At 42.6% G+C, this 18,634-nt stretch overlaps 1 protein-coding gene across 6 annotated transcripts in view; it reads right to left on the bottom strand.

Annotated features, from left to right (window-relative positions):
* Positions 1-18,634, bottom strand: part of MMS19 (MMS19 homolog, cytosolic iron-sulfur assembly component) — a 40,313-nt gene that overhangs the window by 20,770 nt on the left and 909 nt on the right. For all 6 annotated transcript variants that reach the window (XM_019034531.4, XM_004049890.5, XM_055352637.2 and 3 more), the window contains exons 2-3: positions 4,981-5,029; positions 1,841-1,941 (exon numbers count right to left, since the gene is read on the bottom strand). In XM_019034531.4, coding sequence (XP_018890076.3) covers positions 1,841-1,941; positions 4,981-5,029 — 150 coding nt within the window. The remainder of the gene's footprint in view (positions 1-1,840; positions 1,942-4,980; positions 5,030-18,634) is intronic.

Consider the following 18,634-nt stretch of genomic DNA (forward strand, 5'->3'; position numbering starts at 1 on the left):
AAGATTCTTCATTCTCCCTTCCTTCTTGCCCCTTCTTGCCTATTAAACTCTCCGCTACTTAAAACCACTTCATGTGTGTCGGTGTCGTTTTATCTAAACCAGCATGAGGACCAAGAACCCTGGTGTTCCTCCACTCATTGGAGCCATATCATTTTGGTGTGTTAGCTGGGAAAGGAAATTCGTTCATCAGACTGAAGCAATCAAATTCCAAATGGTACTGTAAACTGAACCACACATCGACACGCCATTCTTGTGAGGACCCTTAGATCAACCCCAGAAGGAGCCCTTGCTGCTGTTCCCCATTCGACGCCCCTTTTCAGTAGGAAGTAGCCAGAAGGAGTCATCACCCCAAACCCCGTAACAGCAGTTAGTGTGGCATCTCTACAGGGGGGAGTGTTGTAGGAGTTATTAAGAAATTATTACGTGCTACATTTGCCCCTTGAGCCAGGTGGACGTTTACTGTGTGTTATATAACTTCCTGGCTCCTTCACTGAACATGCCTAGTCCAACATTTTTTCCCAGTCAGTCACATCCTGGGATCCAGTGTATAAATCCAATATCATATGTCTTGTGCATAATTCTTCCAAAGGATCTTATTTTGTGAACTATATCAGTAGTGTACATTACCATATAACGTAAAAACATCTACATATAAACAATGCAACCAACTATCCAAGTGTTATACCAACTAAAACCCCCAATAAACCTTGAACAGTTAAGAAAAAAAAAAAAAAGAAAGAAATTATTTTAGGCAAATAGAGAGGAAAAGGGGTCCTTGGGAAGTTTTTGTTTTTAAAAGCATCTCCAGAAAAGTTTCCTGTAAAGCCCTGGCTCTTAGTGCCAGGCCGCAACCTTTGATATGCAAATGAAAGCCATTAGAAACTGGGTCTGGGTCCACCCAAATATGGCGATTCCCATGGCCTTCCTGCCCTTTCCCCACCTTCCTGGCAACATGGCTGCCCCCATGTATCCCCACATGTGTAGAATATCATGGTGCCCTCATTTGCATATTAAAAGGCTAGGGGAGGAGGGCCAGCTTTTTTGCCGGCTATGTGAATGACATGCCTAGTCAAACCAATCCCCCGAGCCCTATGCAAATCAGACACCGCCTCCTCCAGCTTCTGGATATATTACCTAGCTGGTATCTGTGGCAGGCGGAGTTCCCTCTCTTGGCTTTGGAGCCCCGCTCTCTCTGTCTCTGTACAGGGGAGCTTCTTCCTCCTCCCTTCCTTCTTGCCTATTAAACTCTCTGCTCCTTAAAACCAAAAAAACCAAAAAAAACAAAACAAAAAAACCAGGCTATAGTTTGCCTACCCCTGCTATACAAGATAAATAAGTTGTTGTCCTTTTTCCCCCTCAGGACCTCAAAGCATGCCGATATTTCATTACTTTTCATCTTTACCTATGAAATACTTCTCTGTTCATTTTACGGAGTGGGAAAAATACACTGAAAAAACAGTCTAAGGCTACATTTGAAATCCATGTGTCTTTCTTTTTTGAGATGGAGTCCCGCTCTGTCATCCAGGCTGGAGTTCAGTGGCGTGATCTTGGCTCACTGCAACTTCCATCTCCTGGGTTCAAGCGATTCCTGCCTCAGCCTCCCAAGTAGCTGCAGGCGCCCACCACCATGCCCAGCTAACGTTTTGTATTGAAATCCACGTGTCTTGTGTCTCAATTCTAATCATCTCTGCCACATATACCAGTGAGGAATGAAGACCTTGAATTAGTAGTTCATAGATACTTTAAGCCCTCCCTCCGTGCCTGTAAAGTTGGCTTGAATAGACATGGGAGACCTGGGCTCAGCAATCCAGGAAGACATTCCTATTAGTGACACCAGTACCTTCCTTCTCCAGGAGCAAGGTGTGACAGTGGAGTAGCACCTGTGACAAAAGCTGGATTCCTCGTGCCCGAGTTCGGGGTTCTGGATTCTCTAGAGAGGACCTGGGGGAAAACAGGATAGAGAGAGCCTGCAATTACCCAGTTCAAATGTTTGAAGAAATAAATATTTTACATTAGTCACACTCACCCCCTGGGCATGGAAGCAGAGCCAAGCCCTGTTAAGAGTAAAAACAGCCCAGGAAGGTGTTCCTGAGGTAACGGCATTACAGATACCAGTAAGGACAGAAGGCTTAAGAGCGATCCTCAGACTGATGTGGCATCATTTAGAGGCACACGTGACACCAAGAGCCAAGAGAGGTTTCTGCCTCCAGGTACCCCAGTTTGGCACCTAATAAGCACTGTGCTTACTCTTTCTCCCCAGTGGTATGATTGTGACATTCCTCTGAAATACAGCTTAGCAGCTACCCACAGGGTTTGAGAGATGACTGGCAGCTGCAGCTTCCACCAAAACAAGGAGAATACGTGTATTTTTGTAAATTAATGCTAAGGAAAAAAAATTGCTCAGAATCACCACCAAGTTCCTAGAGTAAAAGAAAACATGAAAAACCAAAACTTTATAACTGGAAGGTTACAAAGTAAGATGGCCAGAATATAGCTTTAACTAGTTAACTAGGTAGGATTATTGATATAGGAGAAGCTGGACTGAAGCAACAAGGAAGTGACTTATCCTCAAAATTGCTCTACGGAGATTATACTGAAACATACTAGAAATAATCTACGCAGGAACAAGCAGAAAGTGGAAGAGTTCTGGCCATGACAGTTGTATTGAACTTCAAGGGTAAGAGTGTATATAACTAAGAGTAAGGGGACAAAAATAAGGTCACTCTTAACAGGATCCCCAGGATAAAAACCTGTAGAAAGGTTTCTACTCAGGAAGTAGAAAACTGTGCATTCAGGTTGGGTGTGGTGGCTCATACCTGTAATACCAGAATTTTGGGAGACAGACGAGAGGATCACTTGAGCCCGGCAGTCGTGACCAGCCTGGGCAACATAGTGGGACCCTGTCTCTACAAAAAATACAAAAACTTAGCTGGGCATGGTGGCACAAGCCTGTAGTCCCAGCTACTTGGGAGGCTGAGGTGGGTGGATGGCTTGGGCCCAGGAGATCGAGGCTGCAGTGGGCCATGATCGCTCCACTGCACTCTAGCTCGATTAACAGAGTGAGACCCTGTCTCAAATAAAAAGAAAAAAAGAAAACTATGCATTTGGAGCATTTAAAAATGGAACAAGGCCCACAAATGCTCATAGCAGCATTATTAGGAATAGCCAAAAAGTGGAAACAATCCAGATGTCCGTCCACTGATAAATGATTAAATAAGATGCATATCCATAAAATGGGAATATTATTCAGCAAGAAAAGAAATGCAGAACTGATGCGTGCTGCAACATGGATGAACCCCAAAAACATGCAAGTGAAAGAAGCCGGCAACAAAGGTCACGTGTGTGATTCCATTTATAGGACATTTCCAGAGTAGGCAAAGCCATAGAAGACAGAAAGTAGATTAGTGATTGCTGAGGGTTGGGAAGAAGAGGGAAGGGGAAATGACTGCTAATGGGCATGGGTTTCTTTCTGGAGTAATGAAAATGTCCTCAAAATGACTGTGCTGAGAATTGCACAAATCTGTAAATATACTTTTACAAGCCACAGAATTGTACATTTTAAAATGGTGAACTTTATGATATGTGAATCATACATCAATAAGGCTGTGTGTGTGTGTGTGTGTGTGTATATATATATACACACACATATATTTTTTGAGATGGACTCTCGCTCTGTCACCCAGGCTCGAGTGCAGTGGCGTAATCTCAGCTCACTGCAAGCTCCGCCTCGCGGGTTCACGCCATTCTCCTGCCTCAGCCTCCCAAGTAGCTGGGACTACAGGCGCCCGCCACCATGCCCGGCTAATATTTTGTATTTTTAGTAGAGACGGGGTTTCACCGTGCTAGCCAGGATGGTCTCGATCTCCTGACCTCATGATCCGCCCACCTCGGCCTCCCAAACTGCTGGGATTACAGGCATGAGCCACCGCACCTGGCCTATATATATTTTTTGATGGGGGTCTCACTCTGTCACCTGGGTTGGAATGCAGTGGCATGACCTGTTTACCACAACCTCCACCTCCCAGACTCCAGTGATCCTCCCACCTCAGCCTTCCGGGTAGCTGGGACCACAGGCGCATGCCACCACGCCTAGCTAATTTTTTGTATTTTTGGTAGAGACAGGGTTTCACCTTGTTGCCCAGGCTGGTCTTAAACTCCTGAGCTCAGGCAATCCACCTTCTTCGGCCTCTCAAAGTGCTGGGATCACAGGTATGAGCCACTGCACCCAGCCAATACTGTATATATATTTTTTAACGGACCAAGGCCACCACAATGTGAGCAGAAAGGTCAAATAGTCTGTTATGTGGGAGAAATGTGTAACAGTGACTTTGTTTTTTAATTTCCCCCAATTTTCTAGTTTTCTATTTTAGAAGACATGCTGTCACAATTAACAACTCTTACTAATAAGACTTGTCAATTTAAATGGTCTATACCAATTATGAAATACGAGGAAAGTAGGCATTAGACTACAAGCACATACTTCCTCTAAATGCTTAGAATCCCAAGCTGTAACACTGCTTTATCAGCTGTTTCCCAAAGCCTTTCCTCCTAGTAGGGATCTGCAGCAGGGTCAGCCTCCTGGGAACTCCCCACACAGGGCCCACAGCTTGTTCTGAGTCAGGTCTAGGCAGGCTAGCATCCCATGGAGGTAGGTGGGTCTACAGATGCACAAAGGAATCAACAACAGCTGATGGCCTTCAACCACGTACCTCATCCCAAAGCCATGGGCTGTGCCAGGAGTTGATGTGGCCTACAGGCTGTGTGCTCCCAAATACTAAAGAAGCCTCAGCCAGACAGCATGAAACTTTTTTCAGGAGAAACAATTCAAACATATAGGCTTAGACTGAGGTACTAATATGGAAGGGGGCTGCTGGGCTACAGGACAAATTCAGGCTCCAGGAAAGCAGCAATGTGCAAAAGTAACTTTTCAGAATACACAGTCAGGGTTGGAGAAGAACATTCTATAGCAGAGGCTCTTACCCAAGGGCTTCCACAACTTGTAACACTGTATAGTTGCCAGATTTCACATCTGCAGGAAATAAAATAAATAAATATGAAAAAAAAAAAAAAAACCTACCAAAGGGTTGAATAACACTAATTATAATGTTTCCTGCCTGCCCTAGGCTTTGTACCTGGGGGCCCACTATATTTGCCAAGAGCCCTCCTAGATGAGAAGCAGCATTGCTGTAACACTTCAAATATGCAGCTTTGTATAAAAATTGAAAAGAAAATAAATATATCATTTGTGAATGACATGAGCGTATATCCTGAAAATCCAAGAGAAATAAAAAAATTACAAACAAAATAATTTGTTAAATTAGCTGGATACAAAATATTATGAAATTTAAAACCTTCATATATATACATATACACAACAGCCTGTAAAATGATATAAGGAAAAAGACCCTGTTTATAATAGCGAAAAAAGAAAAACCAAAAAAAACCTGGATATAAACTTTTTTCCTCATTTTTAAAAATCATGGTAAAATACACTACATAAAAACTTTTGTTTTGGCCGGGCGTGGTGGCTCATGTGTGTAATCCCAGCACTTTGGGAGGCGAGGTGGGCAGATCACGAGGTCAGGAGATCGAGACCATCCTGGCTAAAACGGTGAAACCCTGTCTCTATTAAAAATACAAAAAATTAGCCAGGCGTGGTGGCATGTGCCTGTGGTCCCAGCTACTCAGAAGGCTAAGGCAGGAGAATCACTTGAACCCTGGAGTGCAGTGGTATAATCACAGCCTCCCAGGCTCAGGTGATCCTCCCACCTCAGCCTCCCCAGTAGCTGGGACCAAAGGCATGTGCCACTACCCCTGGCTAAGTATTTTGTATTTCTTTGTAGAGATGGGTTTCGCCATGTTGCTGGTCTTGAACTCATGGGCTCAAATGATCCTCCCATCTCAGTCTCCCAAAGTGCTGGGATTACAGACGTGAGCCACTGCGTGCGACCTAGACATAAACTTAATGAAAAATGTGAAAATCTGAATGATGAAAACTTTATTTTATTTATTTATTTATTTTTGAGATGGAGTTCGCTTTTGTCACCCAGGCTAGAGTGCAATGGTGCGATCTCGGCTTGCTGCAACCTCTGCCTCCTGGGTTCAAGCGATTCTCCTGCCTCAGCGTCCCAAGTACCTGGAATTACAGGTGCCTGCCACCACGCCTGGCTAATTTTTGTATTTTCTTTTCTTTTTCTTTTTTTTTTTGAGATGGAGTCTCGCTCTTGTTACCCAGGCTGGAGTGCAATGGTATGATCTTGGCTCACTGCAACCTCCGCCTCCCGGGTTCAAGCAATTCTTCTGCCTCAGTCTCCCAAGTAGCTGGGATTACAGGTGCCCGCCACCACGCCTGGCTAATTTTTGTATTTTCAGTAGAGACGGGGTTTTGCCATGTTGGCCAGGCTGGTTTCGAACTCCTGACCTCGTGATCCGCCCGCCTTGGCCTCCCAAAGTGCTGGGATTACAGGCATGAGCCACTGCACCTGGCCCTAATTTCTGTATTTTTAGTAGAGATAGGGCTTTACAATGTTGGCCAGGCTGGTGTTGAACTCCTGACCTCAGGTGATCCACCCGCCTCTGCCTCCCAAAGTGCTGGGATTACAGGCATAAGCCACCGCACCCAGACGATGAAAACTTTAAAGCACTAGTGAGATATCACTTCATACCTGCTAGGATGGCTATTATCAAAAAGACAAGAGATAACAAGCGCTGGTGAAGACAGAGAGAAAAGGGAACCTTTGTACACTGTTGGTGGGAATGTAAATTAGTACAGCCATTATGGAAAACAGCATGGAGGTTTCTTAAAAAATTAAAAATAGAACTACTCTGTGACCCAACAATCCCACTACTAGGTACATATCCAAAGGAAATGAAATCAGTATCTGTAGAGATGTCTGTACTCCCATGTTCACTGCAGCATTATTCACAGTAGCCAAGATCTGGTAGCAACCTAAGTGTCACAGATAAATCAATAAAGAAAATGTGACGTGTGTGTACACATATACAACAGAATACTATTCAGCTATAAGAAAGAAGTCTTACCACTTGGTGTTTTTTGTTTGTTTGTTTTTTTCTGAGACAGGGTCTCTCTGTCACCCAGGCTGGAGTGCAGTGGTGTGATCCCAGCTCACTGCAACCTCCACTTCTCTGTTTCAAGCAATTCTCCTGTCTCAGCCACCCAAGTAGCTGGGATTACAGGCGCATGCCACCATGCCTGGCTAATTTTTGTATTTTTTAGTAGAGATGGGGTTTCGCCATGTTGGCCAGGCTGGTCTTGAACTCCTGACCTCAAGTGATCCGCCCACCTCAACCTCTGAAAGTGCTGGGATTGCAGGCGTGAGCCACTGTGCCGGGCCAAAATCCTGCCACTTGGGACAACACAAATGAACCTGGGTGAACATCTTGCTAAGTGAAGTAAGCCAGAAGAGAAAGACAAATACAGTATCCTATGATCTCACTTATATGGAGAATCTAAAAAAGTTTAATTCACAAAAGCAGAGAGTAGAATGGTGGCTGCAAAGTACAGAAGAAAATGGGGAGAAATTGGTAAAAGTGTTTTTTAAAACAAGCACTAATGAAGATCTGAAAAGGAAACTTTATAGAAAGGCATCTCATATCTTTGAAAGACTCAAGATGACAAATTTCCCAAATCAATTTATAATTTTAAGATAATCGCCATAAAAACACTAACAGAATACTTTTGGAAACTAGATAAGCTTATCCTGAAATTAAAGTGCCATATATATATATATATATCAAATTAGACAGGCAAGTTGTGAAAAAGAGTAATAGAAAAGCAGGGAGAAGGTAGCCCTTCCAGATATTAAGAGATTATTATATGGTCACATTTTAAAAGTGTACACTTTCAACAACAAAAAAGAAAAATAAAAAGTATACATTTTTGAATATACTTGTAATTTTCCATAATAAAAATAAAAAACAACCAGTGCAGTTTCAATTCATATTCAAAGAAATCAGTGGTGCAAAAATAGAATGGAAAGTCCAGAGACACAAATACATATGAGAATATGATTTTTAAAATCCTATTTCAGTTAATGGGAAAAATAAAGACTATTCAATAAATAGTGTTAGAATGATTGTCCTGGAACCAATTTGGAAAACAAACAAAAACATTGGCTTTAAATCTTTCACCAAAATACGTTTTTTAAATATGAGAAAATTTCTTTTTTTTTTTTTTTTTTTGAGACGGAGTCTCACTCTTTCGCCCAGGCCAGAGTGCGGTGGCGCGATCTCGGCTCACTGCAGGCTCCGCCTCCCGGGTTCATGCCATTCTCCTGCCTCAGCCTCCTGAGTAGCTGGGACTACAGGCGCCCGCCGCCACACCCGGCTAATTTTTTTGTATTTTTAGTAGAGACGGGGTTTCACCGTGTTAGCCAGGATGGTCTCGATCTCCTGACCTCGTAATCTGCTGGCCTTGGCCTCCCAAAGTGCTGGGATTACAGGCGTGAGCCACCACGCCCGGCCTAAATATGAGAAAATTTCTAAGAACAAGATAAAATTCAGAAGCCATAAAAGATTGGTTTTAAAAAGTCAGATTTTCTACAAGGCAAAAATAATGATCATAAGACAAACTGGGGAAAAAAATCGCAAGTCTTATAACAAAAGGCCAGTTTCCCAATATATAAAGAGTTCCCACAAATCAATGCAGAAAAGGGCAACAATTTAAAATGGGCAAAAACAGGCTGGGCACAGTGGCTCATGCCTGTAATCCCAACACTTTGGGAGGCCAAGGCAGGTGGATTGCTTGAGGCCAGGAGTTTGAGACCAGCCTAGCCAACACGGCAAAACATGTGTGTGGTGGCGCATGCCTGTAAATCCCAGCTACTCGGGAGGCTGAGGGACAAGAATCACTTGATCCCAGGAGGCAGAGGTTGCAGTGAGCCGAGATCGTGCCACTGCACTCCAGCCTGGGTGACAGAGTGACGATCTGTCTCAAAATAAATAAATAAATAAAATTAAAAAAACAAAATGGGCAAAAACAAAAAAATGAACAAGCATTCCATATAAAAGGAACTACAAGTATGTACGAAAAGGTGCTCAACCATATTTACAATAAAAGATGTAAATTAAACTACACAGAAACTTTTTAAGAAAATCTAACAGACTGGCAAAGACAAAAAACTTAGCAATATATTATGTTTGGTCATGATATTCAGAAACAGACATTCTTAAACATTGTAGGTAGGATTATAAACTGGTGCAACCCTATATTGAGGGCAATATAACATCTTTAGAATTCCAGGTACATATAGGCTTTAACCCAGGAAAGCTAGAAATTTATCCTCTAGCTATCTGGTCATCTTTTGGTATATACATGAGAGATTGGCTCCAGGACCTCCTGAGGATACTAAAATCTGTGGATGCTCAAGACCCTTATATAAAATGGTAAGAGTATTTGCATACAAACTATGCACACTCTCCTGTATACTTTAAATCATCTCTAGATTACTCATAATACAATCTAAGTGCTACGCAAATAGTTGTTACATTGTATTGTTTAGGGAATAATGACAGGAAAAAAGTCTATACATGTTCAGTACAGTTGCAATTTTTTTCTCCCAAGTACTTTTGACCTGCAGTTGCTTGAATCAAGGATGCAGAACACACAGATATGGAGGGCTAACTGTACTGTAAAAGTGCAAAATAATGCATGTATAACGTTATTCAATACAGCATTATTCGTAACAGTAAATGACTGCAAACAACACATGCCCATCAATAAGAAACCAGTTAAATGAATTATAGTACATCCATACAATGGAATTCTCTGTAGCTACTTTTATTTATTTTTTAATCTTTTTTATTTTTTGAGACAGCATCCTGCTCTGTTGCCCAGGCTGGATTGTATTTTTAGTAGAGATGGGGCTTTTGCCATGTTGCCTACGGCTGGTCTCGAACTCCTGAGCTCAAGTGATCCGCCTTGCCTTGGCCTCCCAAAGTGCGGAGATTACAGGCGTGAGCCAACACACCTGGCCTGTAGCTACTTTTAAAAAGACAAATGAAGAAAGACTGAAGCTATATATATACTGATAATAAGTCAAGATCTAAAATAACAGTGTGTATAAATAGTGTATATAATATGTGCATAGCATTGTTTTTAAAGGGAGAGGGGATTGTTTTTATTTGCATTTATTTACATCTCTGGAAGATATAAAAGGAACTAATAACATTTGTTGCCTTCAGGGAGGGAAAATGCATAGTTAAGGGTTGAGAGGTAGACTATTGTTTTAAAAGAAATATTTCATTTTGGAATAATTTTACATTTATAGCAAAGTTGCAGTGACAGTGCAGAGTTCCCGTATAGCCATCACTCGGTTTCTCTTAATGTTAACGTCTTACATGGCACACATCTGTGAAACTATGTACAAGTGTCAAAACTAAGAGATTAGGTTAGCACTGATACACACTATTAACTAAACTCTAGGCTTTATTCAGATTTCAATAGTTTCTCCACTAATGCCAAATTTCTGTTCCAGGATCCAATTAAGAATACCAAATTGCAGTTAGTCATCTTGAATTCTTAGTCTCTCCTGGTCTGTGAAAGTTTCTTAGTCTTTCCTTGTTTTTCATGACCTTGATAGTTTTAAAGAAGTACTTTATAGAAGGTTCCCCAATTTGCATTTGTTTGATGTTTCCCTCATGTTTAGACTGTGGTTATGGGTTTTAAAAAAGAATATCACAGAGGTGAAGTACCCTTCTCATCATATATCAGGGATATAAGATAGTAACATGGCTTCTCCATCACTGGCAATGTTAATGTTTATCACTTGGTTAAGGTATGTCTGCCAGGTCTCTGCACTATACAGTTACTACTTTTCTCTTTCTGGTACTCTTTTATTTGTAAGGTATTCATTAAGTCCAGCTCACATTCAATGGTGAGGGGAAGATTAAACTCCACCTCCTGGAGGGAGGAGTATCTACCTATATTATTTGGATTTTTTTTTTGAGGCAGGGTCTAGCTCTGTGCAGTAGTACAATCATGGCTCACTGCAGCCTTGACTTCCCAGGCTCAAGTGATCCTCTCACCTCAGCCTCCAGAGTAGCTGGGACTACAGGCATGCACCACCATGCCCGCCTAATTTTTGTATTTTTTTTGTAGGGACAGGGTTTTGCCATGTTGCCCAGGCTGGTCTCAAATTCCTGGGCTCAAGTGATCCACCCACCTTGACCTCTCAAAGTGCTGGGACTACAGATGTGAGCCACTGCACCTGGCCTTTAAATGCAATTTTAGCAGCACAATAGTAACTCACATATACCGAAGAGAAGCATCTTAGAATGTATTTTCAAGGGAGAAACAGGGTAAAAGGCTAACAATCTTCATAAGGCTTTGGTTCACATTGAACACTTACAGCTAAATAAGGTGTGACAACCAGAGAATTACTTCCAGCAGCCTGTTCTGGGTTCCTAATCCACCTACCTCTAAATGCAGAACCTTAACTAGTCAGCTTGTGCCAATGCTGGAAAAAGTGAAAGAGAGGTCTGAAGAAATCCTAAACTTCCAGTTCTCCTAAAGTCTGTGGTCTCACAGCAACAGTTATGAGCTGAGCTGGACAGAGGCTCACTCTAGCACCACAGTAAGAAGTCGTCCAATGAGACTGAGGAAAATGAGAGCTCCAGTTAGGACTTATAGCTCGTGACTGGCACCAATTTAGACATCAGGCACTCTTAGCCCACTTGTGCCAGGATGTGGAAGGCCCAGCTGCTGCCCCAGCTCCTGAGAAAGAGCCAAGGGAAAAAATGAGCAGACTGTAAGGGTGGGGGAAGGGGTAGCAGCCAGACTAACAGGCCAAACAAACCAAGTTGGGTTCTATACCCAATTCCTTAATGGCAACACTTACATGAACTGAAACACCTATTACTGGGTTACGAACCACAAAAGGGCATTGCAACATTTGGGAAGGTAGAAAAGGGTACTTTCTTGGAACAGCCTGGCTACAGTACAGAAAACTCTGCTGAAACAACCCATCTAAAAACTAATTTCAATAATGGGCACAGAAGGAGTTAACAATTGTACAGATGAAGCCATAGGGGACTAACAACTGTTAAAAGCAAAGGATATCAATGAACTGAATCATTTTTCTTCAGCAATACCATCAAAACCCTCCGTGGATGTCAGGCTACGGTCTATGTTTGGAACGAAGGCTCTAAGACAAGAAGTGCCAAATAGGGCCCATTCGGTACCTTCTATTTTTTCATTTTTTAAAAAAATTGAGGTAAAGGCCGGGCATGGTGGCTCACGCCTTTAATCCCAGCACTCTGGGAGGACGAGGTGGGTGGATCATGAGGTCAGGAGATCGAGACCAGTCTGGCCAATATGGTGAAACCCCATCTCTACCAAAAATACAAAAATTAGCTGGGTGTAGTGGCGTGCGCCTGTAGTCCCAGCTACTCGGGAGACTGAGGCAGAAGAATTGCTTGAACCTGGGAGGCAGAGGTAGCAGTGAGCCAAAATCACGCCTGGGCGACAGAGCGAGACTCCGTCTCAAAGAAAAAAAAAAAAGAAAAATGCTTCTTCGGCATTCTGCATACATTAATATGAAAATGGCTGCTTTATAATTACAAATAAATAGCCATTTGCATGTGATTCCTTGAATCCCAGTATGTGGGTGAACTCTCCTGGCAAAGCCCTTTAGTCTTCATATAGCTTTCACAAAATTCTTGAATTAATGCAGCACAAACATAAAAGTGAGTATAAGGCCGGGCACGGTGGCTCATGCCAGTAATCCTAGTACTCTGGGAGGCCGAGGTGGGCGGATCACCTCAGGTCAGGAGTTTGAGACCAGTCTGGCCAACGTGGCAAAAACCTGTCTCTACTAACACAAAAACTAGCCGGGTGTGGTAGCGCATGCCTGTAATCCTAGCTACTCCGAAGGCTGAGGCAGGAGAATCACCTGAACCTGGGAGGCAGAGTTTGCAATGAGCTGAGATCACGCCATTGCACTCCAGCCTGGGCTACAGAGTGAAACTCAATCTAAAAAAAAAAAAAAAGAGTATAAAAGTAGAAAAAATTAGAGAAAAATGAGGCCGGGCGCGGTGGTTCACGCCTGTAATCCCAGCACTTTGGGAGGCCGAGGCGGGCGGATCACGAGGTCAGGAGATTGAGACCATCCTGGTTAACACAGTGAAACCCTGTCTCTACTAAAAAAAAATACAAAAATATTAGCTGGGCGTGGTGGCGGGCGCCTGTAGTCCCAGCTACTTGGGAGGCTGAGGTAGGAGAATGGTGTGATCCCAGGAGGCAGAGCTTGCAGTGAGTGGAGACGGAGCCACTGCACTCCCGCCTGGGCGACTGAGCGAGACTCTGTCTCAAAAACAAAAGAAAACAAAAGAAAGAAAAAAATTAGAGAAAAATGAGATAATAAAGCTATTACAAGACAGTAAAAAAAAGTAAGGAAGATGGTGGCCAGGCATGGTGGCTCACACCTGTAATCCCTGCACTTTGGGAGGCCGAGGCAGGTGGATTACTTGAGGTTAGGAGTTTGAGACCAGCCTGGCCAACATGATGAAACCCTGTCTCTACTAAAAAAAAAAAAAAAAAGAAAAAAAAAAAAAAAGAAAAATTAGCTGGCCATGATGGCATGGGCCTGTAATCCTAGCTGTTTCGGAGGCTGAGGCAGAAGAGTCATTTGAACCCAGGAGGCTAAGGTTGCAGTGAGTCAAGATCGTGCCACTGCACACCAGCCTGGGCAACAGAGCAAGACTTCATCTCCAAAAAAAAAAAGCCACATGTTTGTTTTCATTCAACATTTACTGAATATTATAAATAGGGTACCATGTTAGGGCTTAAGATAGAAATATGGGCAGGGAGTTTTGGGGAAGTCCATAGTCTGTTGGAGCAGAAAGACAAACATTCATTCATTTATTCATTTTTGAGAGTCTTGCTCTGTCACCCAGGCTGGAGTGCAGTGGTGCCATCTTTGGCTCAATGCAACCTCTCCCTCCAGGGTTCAAGTGATTCTCCTACCTCAGCCTCCCAAGTGGCTGCGACTACAGGCACACCACCAAGCTGGGCTGATTTTTAAAGATTTTTGTAGAGACAAGGTCTCACTATACTGTACAGGCTGGTTTCGAATTCTTGGGCCCAAGCAATCCTCCCACCTCAGCCTCCCAAAGTGCTGGGATTACAGGCATGAACCACCATGCCTAGCCCAGAAAGACATTTAAAACAATCACAGCGGGCTGAGGCTGGAGGATCGCTAGAGGTCAGGAGTTGGAGACCACCTTGGGCAACAAAACAAGGCCCTGTTCGCTACAGAAAAATTAGCCAGGTGTGGTGGCATGGGCCTGTAGTCTCAGCTACTCTGGAGGCTGAGGCCGGAGGATCACTTGAGCCCAGAAGTTCTTCGAGGTCACACTGCACTCCAGCTGGGGCAACAGAGTGGACCCTGCTTCTAAAATAAATAAATAAATAAAACAATCACAGTGTAACAAGTTCTGTGTTACCACAGTGATATAAACAGAGATTGGGTTGGCATGAGAAAGAAGTAAAATTCCTGGGTTTATGGACCATGGGCCACTAACTTTAAGTGATTAATTCTTTTAATGGTGCAAATTATCCAAAATTAAAAATAACCAGGGTTGGCATGGTGGCTCACAACTGTAATCTCAGCACTTTGGGAGGCCAAGGCAGGCAGATCACCTGAGGTCGGAAGTTTGGAGACTTGCCTGACCAACATGGAGAAACCCCATCTCTACTAAAAATACAAAATTAGCCGTGCATGGTGATGTATGCTTGTGATCCCAGCTACTCGGGAGGCTGAGGCAGGAGAATCACTTGAACCCGGGGGGCAGAGGTTACGGTCAGCAGAGATCGCACCATTGCACTCCAGCCTGGGCAACAGAGCAAAACTCCATCTCAAAAGCAAACAAACAAACAACAACAACAACACACCAGTAATACCTGGAAATACTATTAATTATGCACTTGGACTCCTGGGATGAAGAAAGCTAACAGAGAGTTAATTTTCCTAAGGGTATTTTCGCTGGTATCAAGGAAAAAATCAGTGTAAGTTCATTTCCCTTTATAGGAGGGTCTAAGATTTTCCAACACGTTCAAGATTTGCTCTCTAAAAATGGACCTACTAGCACCTCCTAACTACCCACACTTTCCTTAGCAAGGCACCAGTTTGTGTGGGGGCACTGAGAAGTCAAAGGAGTATTTATGTGATCATTGACACAGAATGCACAAACAGATCTCTGTCTGATGGAGTTGAAGCCTCTTGAGAATCTGGACTAGCAGCCAAAGGGAAGTGAGGGGAAGCGGGTAGGGTGGGAGGATGAGAAGGAGCAGGAGAGAGAAAAATCCCAATCAGGACTAAGTTCCGATCAAGCTCTCAAAATGCCCTTTCTGCTGATAATGCCTCAGATATTTCACTAAACTGTACTTTACTGTTCTTTAATACTTTGACTTAAGGAATAGAGGTATTCTTAGGGAATCACAAACATGGAAAAACACAATACAATAAAGACTGAAATGAAGGAAAATCCAAATAACTAAAAGGAAAAAAATTATATCCATCACCTGCAAATTCAACGTGTTCAAAAATCACATTCTCTGAAAATCAGCTCTCGTCCTAATTTTGGACAAAGTATTTCTTTTCCTCATCCTCTGGTTCAAAACCTTGGGGTCTTCTTAGAGTCCTCTATCTCCTTCAAGCCCTATAATAACTAGTTAGAACTCAAATTCCAGATTCTTCCTTCAACATTTCTCATTGCATTCACTCAAGTAGTTTTTATTGTGTACCTACTGATGCCAATTTCAGGAGATTCTGGTGGTACAACTGGGAGGGTAGGATGCGGAGATGTATACAGCAACAGCTACTAAACTAGTCCACTAAATACATGAGTGGTTGAGAAATAAGTGCGTACTACAAAGATTCTGACGTATGAGATGCTGTCTGGCTGGGTTAATCAGGAAACACTTGGGGAGGGGTAGGGAACTCAAGGTGGGCCTTGACTCTCAGGTCTAACTTCGATTACACAGAGCTAGTGAAGGGAATTGGGAAGGAAAGCACTCAGGGAACTACGAATAAAGGTGGCTGCCTGAAATTAAATATCCAGGGAGCAGTGAGAAAAAAAGGCTGGGGCCAGCTAGTGGCAGGCTTTGAAGGCTTGCCCAAGAGGCCTTTAACCCTTAGGCTGCCAGGTTATTTCCCTCCCATCGCCTGCAGCTTCTTTACAGCTGACACTTTCACCAGGAACCCAGGTACAAAACAAAGGTGGCAGCAGCTGCTTTTGTGATCAAAGGGTGCTCCTTCTGCATTTAAATTTGCAGGCTGCTACTCTGAGCGACTGAACAGGAAGCTAGCTGGTCCCTTTAGCGCTAACAAAGCTTGATTTAGGCTGAAGGATTAGAAAGCACATCTTATTCTATAAACGCTTCAACACTCTGTTATCCTTCAACAACCCTAACTAGGGCTGTGATCTAAGATTGACAATATTAACTTAATCCTTGTCAAATTTGTTTTCATTTTATTGCTCCCTGGCTCAAGGATCTACAACAACTCTTAGTACAGATAATAGGTCATTCAAATTCCTCTGCCTGGAATCCAAAGTTATACATAATCCAACCCTACCAAACCTTTTCAACTTTTATCTGTTACTATTCCTTTGTACCAACTTTCTTTTCGTTTTTTTGAGACGGAGTCTCGCTCTGTTGCCCAGGCTGGAGTGCAGGGGCGTGATCTCCACTCACTGCAGCCTCTGCCTCCCAGGCTCAAGCGATTCTCCAGCCTCAGCCTCCTGAGTAGCTGGGATTACAGGCATGCACCACCATGCCTGGCTAATTTTTGTATTTTCAGTAGAGCAGGGTTTCACCATGTTGGCCAGGCTGGTCTCAAACTCCTGGGCTCAAGCAATCCGCCTACCTTGTTCTCTCAAAGTGTTGGCATTACAGGCGTGAGCCACTGTGCCCACCACCAACTTTCTTTTCTTAGGAGGGATAAATTACAACAGGGCTAGTGTTACAGTCTTAAATCAGTTGAGTTGAATTCAAATTAAGCAACAGTTTAGACCATTTTTTTTCAGAAAGAAACAAAAATATAAATTTTGCAAAAACGTTTGTAAGAATTTAGCAGTCCCAGTGGCTCATGCCTGTAATCCCAGCACTTCGGGAAGCTGAGATGGGAGGATGGCTTCAGTCCTGGAGTTAGAGACCAACCTAGGCAACATGGTGAAACCTCGTCACTACAATACAAAAATTAGCCGAGCGCAGTGGCACACTCCCTGTTGTCCCAGCTACTTCGGGAGGCTGAGGCAGGAGGATTGCTTGAGCCTAGGTCGAGGCTACAGTGAGCCATGATTTCACCACTGCACTCCAGCCTGGCAGACAGAGAGGGACCTTGTCTCAAAAAAAAAAAAAAAAAAAAAAGAGAAGAATTTGCAGTCCTTATTCAAGATAAGACATTCAAGATGTCTTTTCAAAATATGTTCTGAATCAAAAAAATCCAAAATTATTGTTTTCGTATCGCATAAATGTGAAAGACTCATCACAAATGACACTGATATAGTAATGTTCTATATCTTGGTAGGGGGTTGGATTGTATAGGTGCATGCATTAGTCAAAATCAGTGAACGTACACTTAAAGGTTAATATATTCCATTTTACACCAAAATAAACCGTCAACAAACTCTAGTCAATGACATGCATGCCAAAGTATTTAAAGGAAAGTGTACAGGTATCTGCAATTTAAATGGATGGATAGCTATATGATAAAGCAAGTAATATTAAAACGTTAATGGTAGGATAGATCCTAAATGATGTGCTCCTTATAAAATTCTTTATACTTGGCTGGATATTCGAAAATTTTCATAATAAAACATGAGGGAAAATGACATTGTTAAGACACTGTACTTGTAAATTGTAAACACTGATAACACACTACATTTCATAAAATTGTAAGATGTTAAGTTTGGTGGCAGCACCAGGTATTTCCTCCTTGATGCTTCCAAACTACGCTGCACACACCTCTTACAGAATGGTTGCCTCTCCCAGCATACTATAAGTTCCTGGTGGGCACAGATCTAACCTAATTTGTATTTATATTCCTATTGCTTTGCATCATGTTTGGGAAATAATATGTATTCAACAATAGTGGCATGATTGAATTAAAGTGGAATGCTGCTAACGAACAAAGTATTATATTTCTAGCAGATTCACTACTCTTTTCTTACATATTCTAAAGGTTAATATGCTCAATTTGCAAGAGAAATGTGTCCTTACTTCTCTCCAAGCATACGAAATTTCCAAAATTTTCTTTAAAAAACTACTCATTAGATAATTTTATATTGTTACTTAAACCCAAGATCTGAAGGCCTCCTAACATTCAATAACTTTTTAGTAGTTTTTTTTTTTTTCCTAGAAGAGCAAAGTCTCAGAACTCCACGGAAGCCTGGAAATCGTTTTATTCTAATTTTAGATAAGCTGTCTGAACTAAGAGATCTCTGAACTGGTCAAAAGCAGGAAAGTGGGGGTCTGGGAAGAAGACAAAAACAAACGCCACATAAAACGTCATGGAGCAAACTAATCAAGAACTTTAGCAAGAAACGGAGAGAAAGTCTTAAGGAGGACACCCAGAACATCTCCAGCTCCTCCTGGCCCGTCTCCTCGCCTCCT

The sequence above is a fragment of the Gorilla gorilla genome, chromosome 8, assembly GCF_029281585.2.
Source record: "Gorilla gorilla gorilla isolate KB3781 chromosome 8, NHGRI_mGorGor1-v2.1_pri, whole genome shotgun sequence".
Taxonomy (NCBI): domain Eukaryota; kingdom Metazoa; phylum Chordata; class Mammalia; order Primates; family Hominidae; genus Gorilla; species Gorilla gorilla.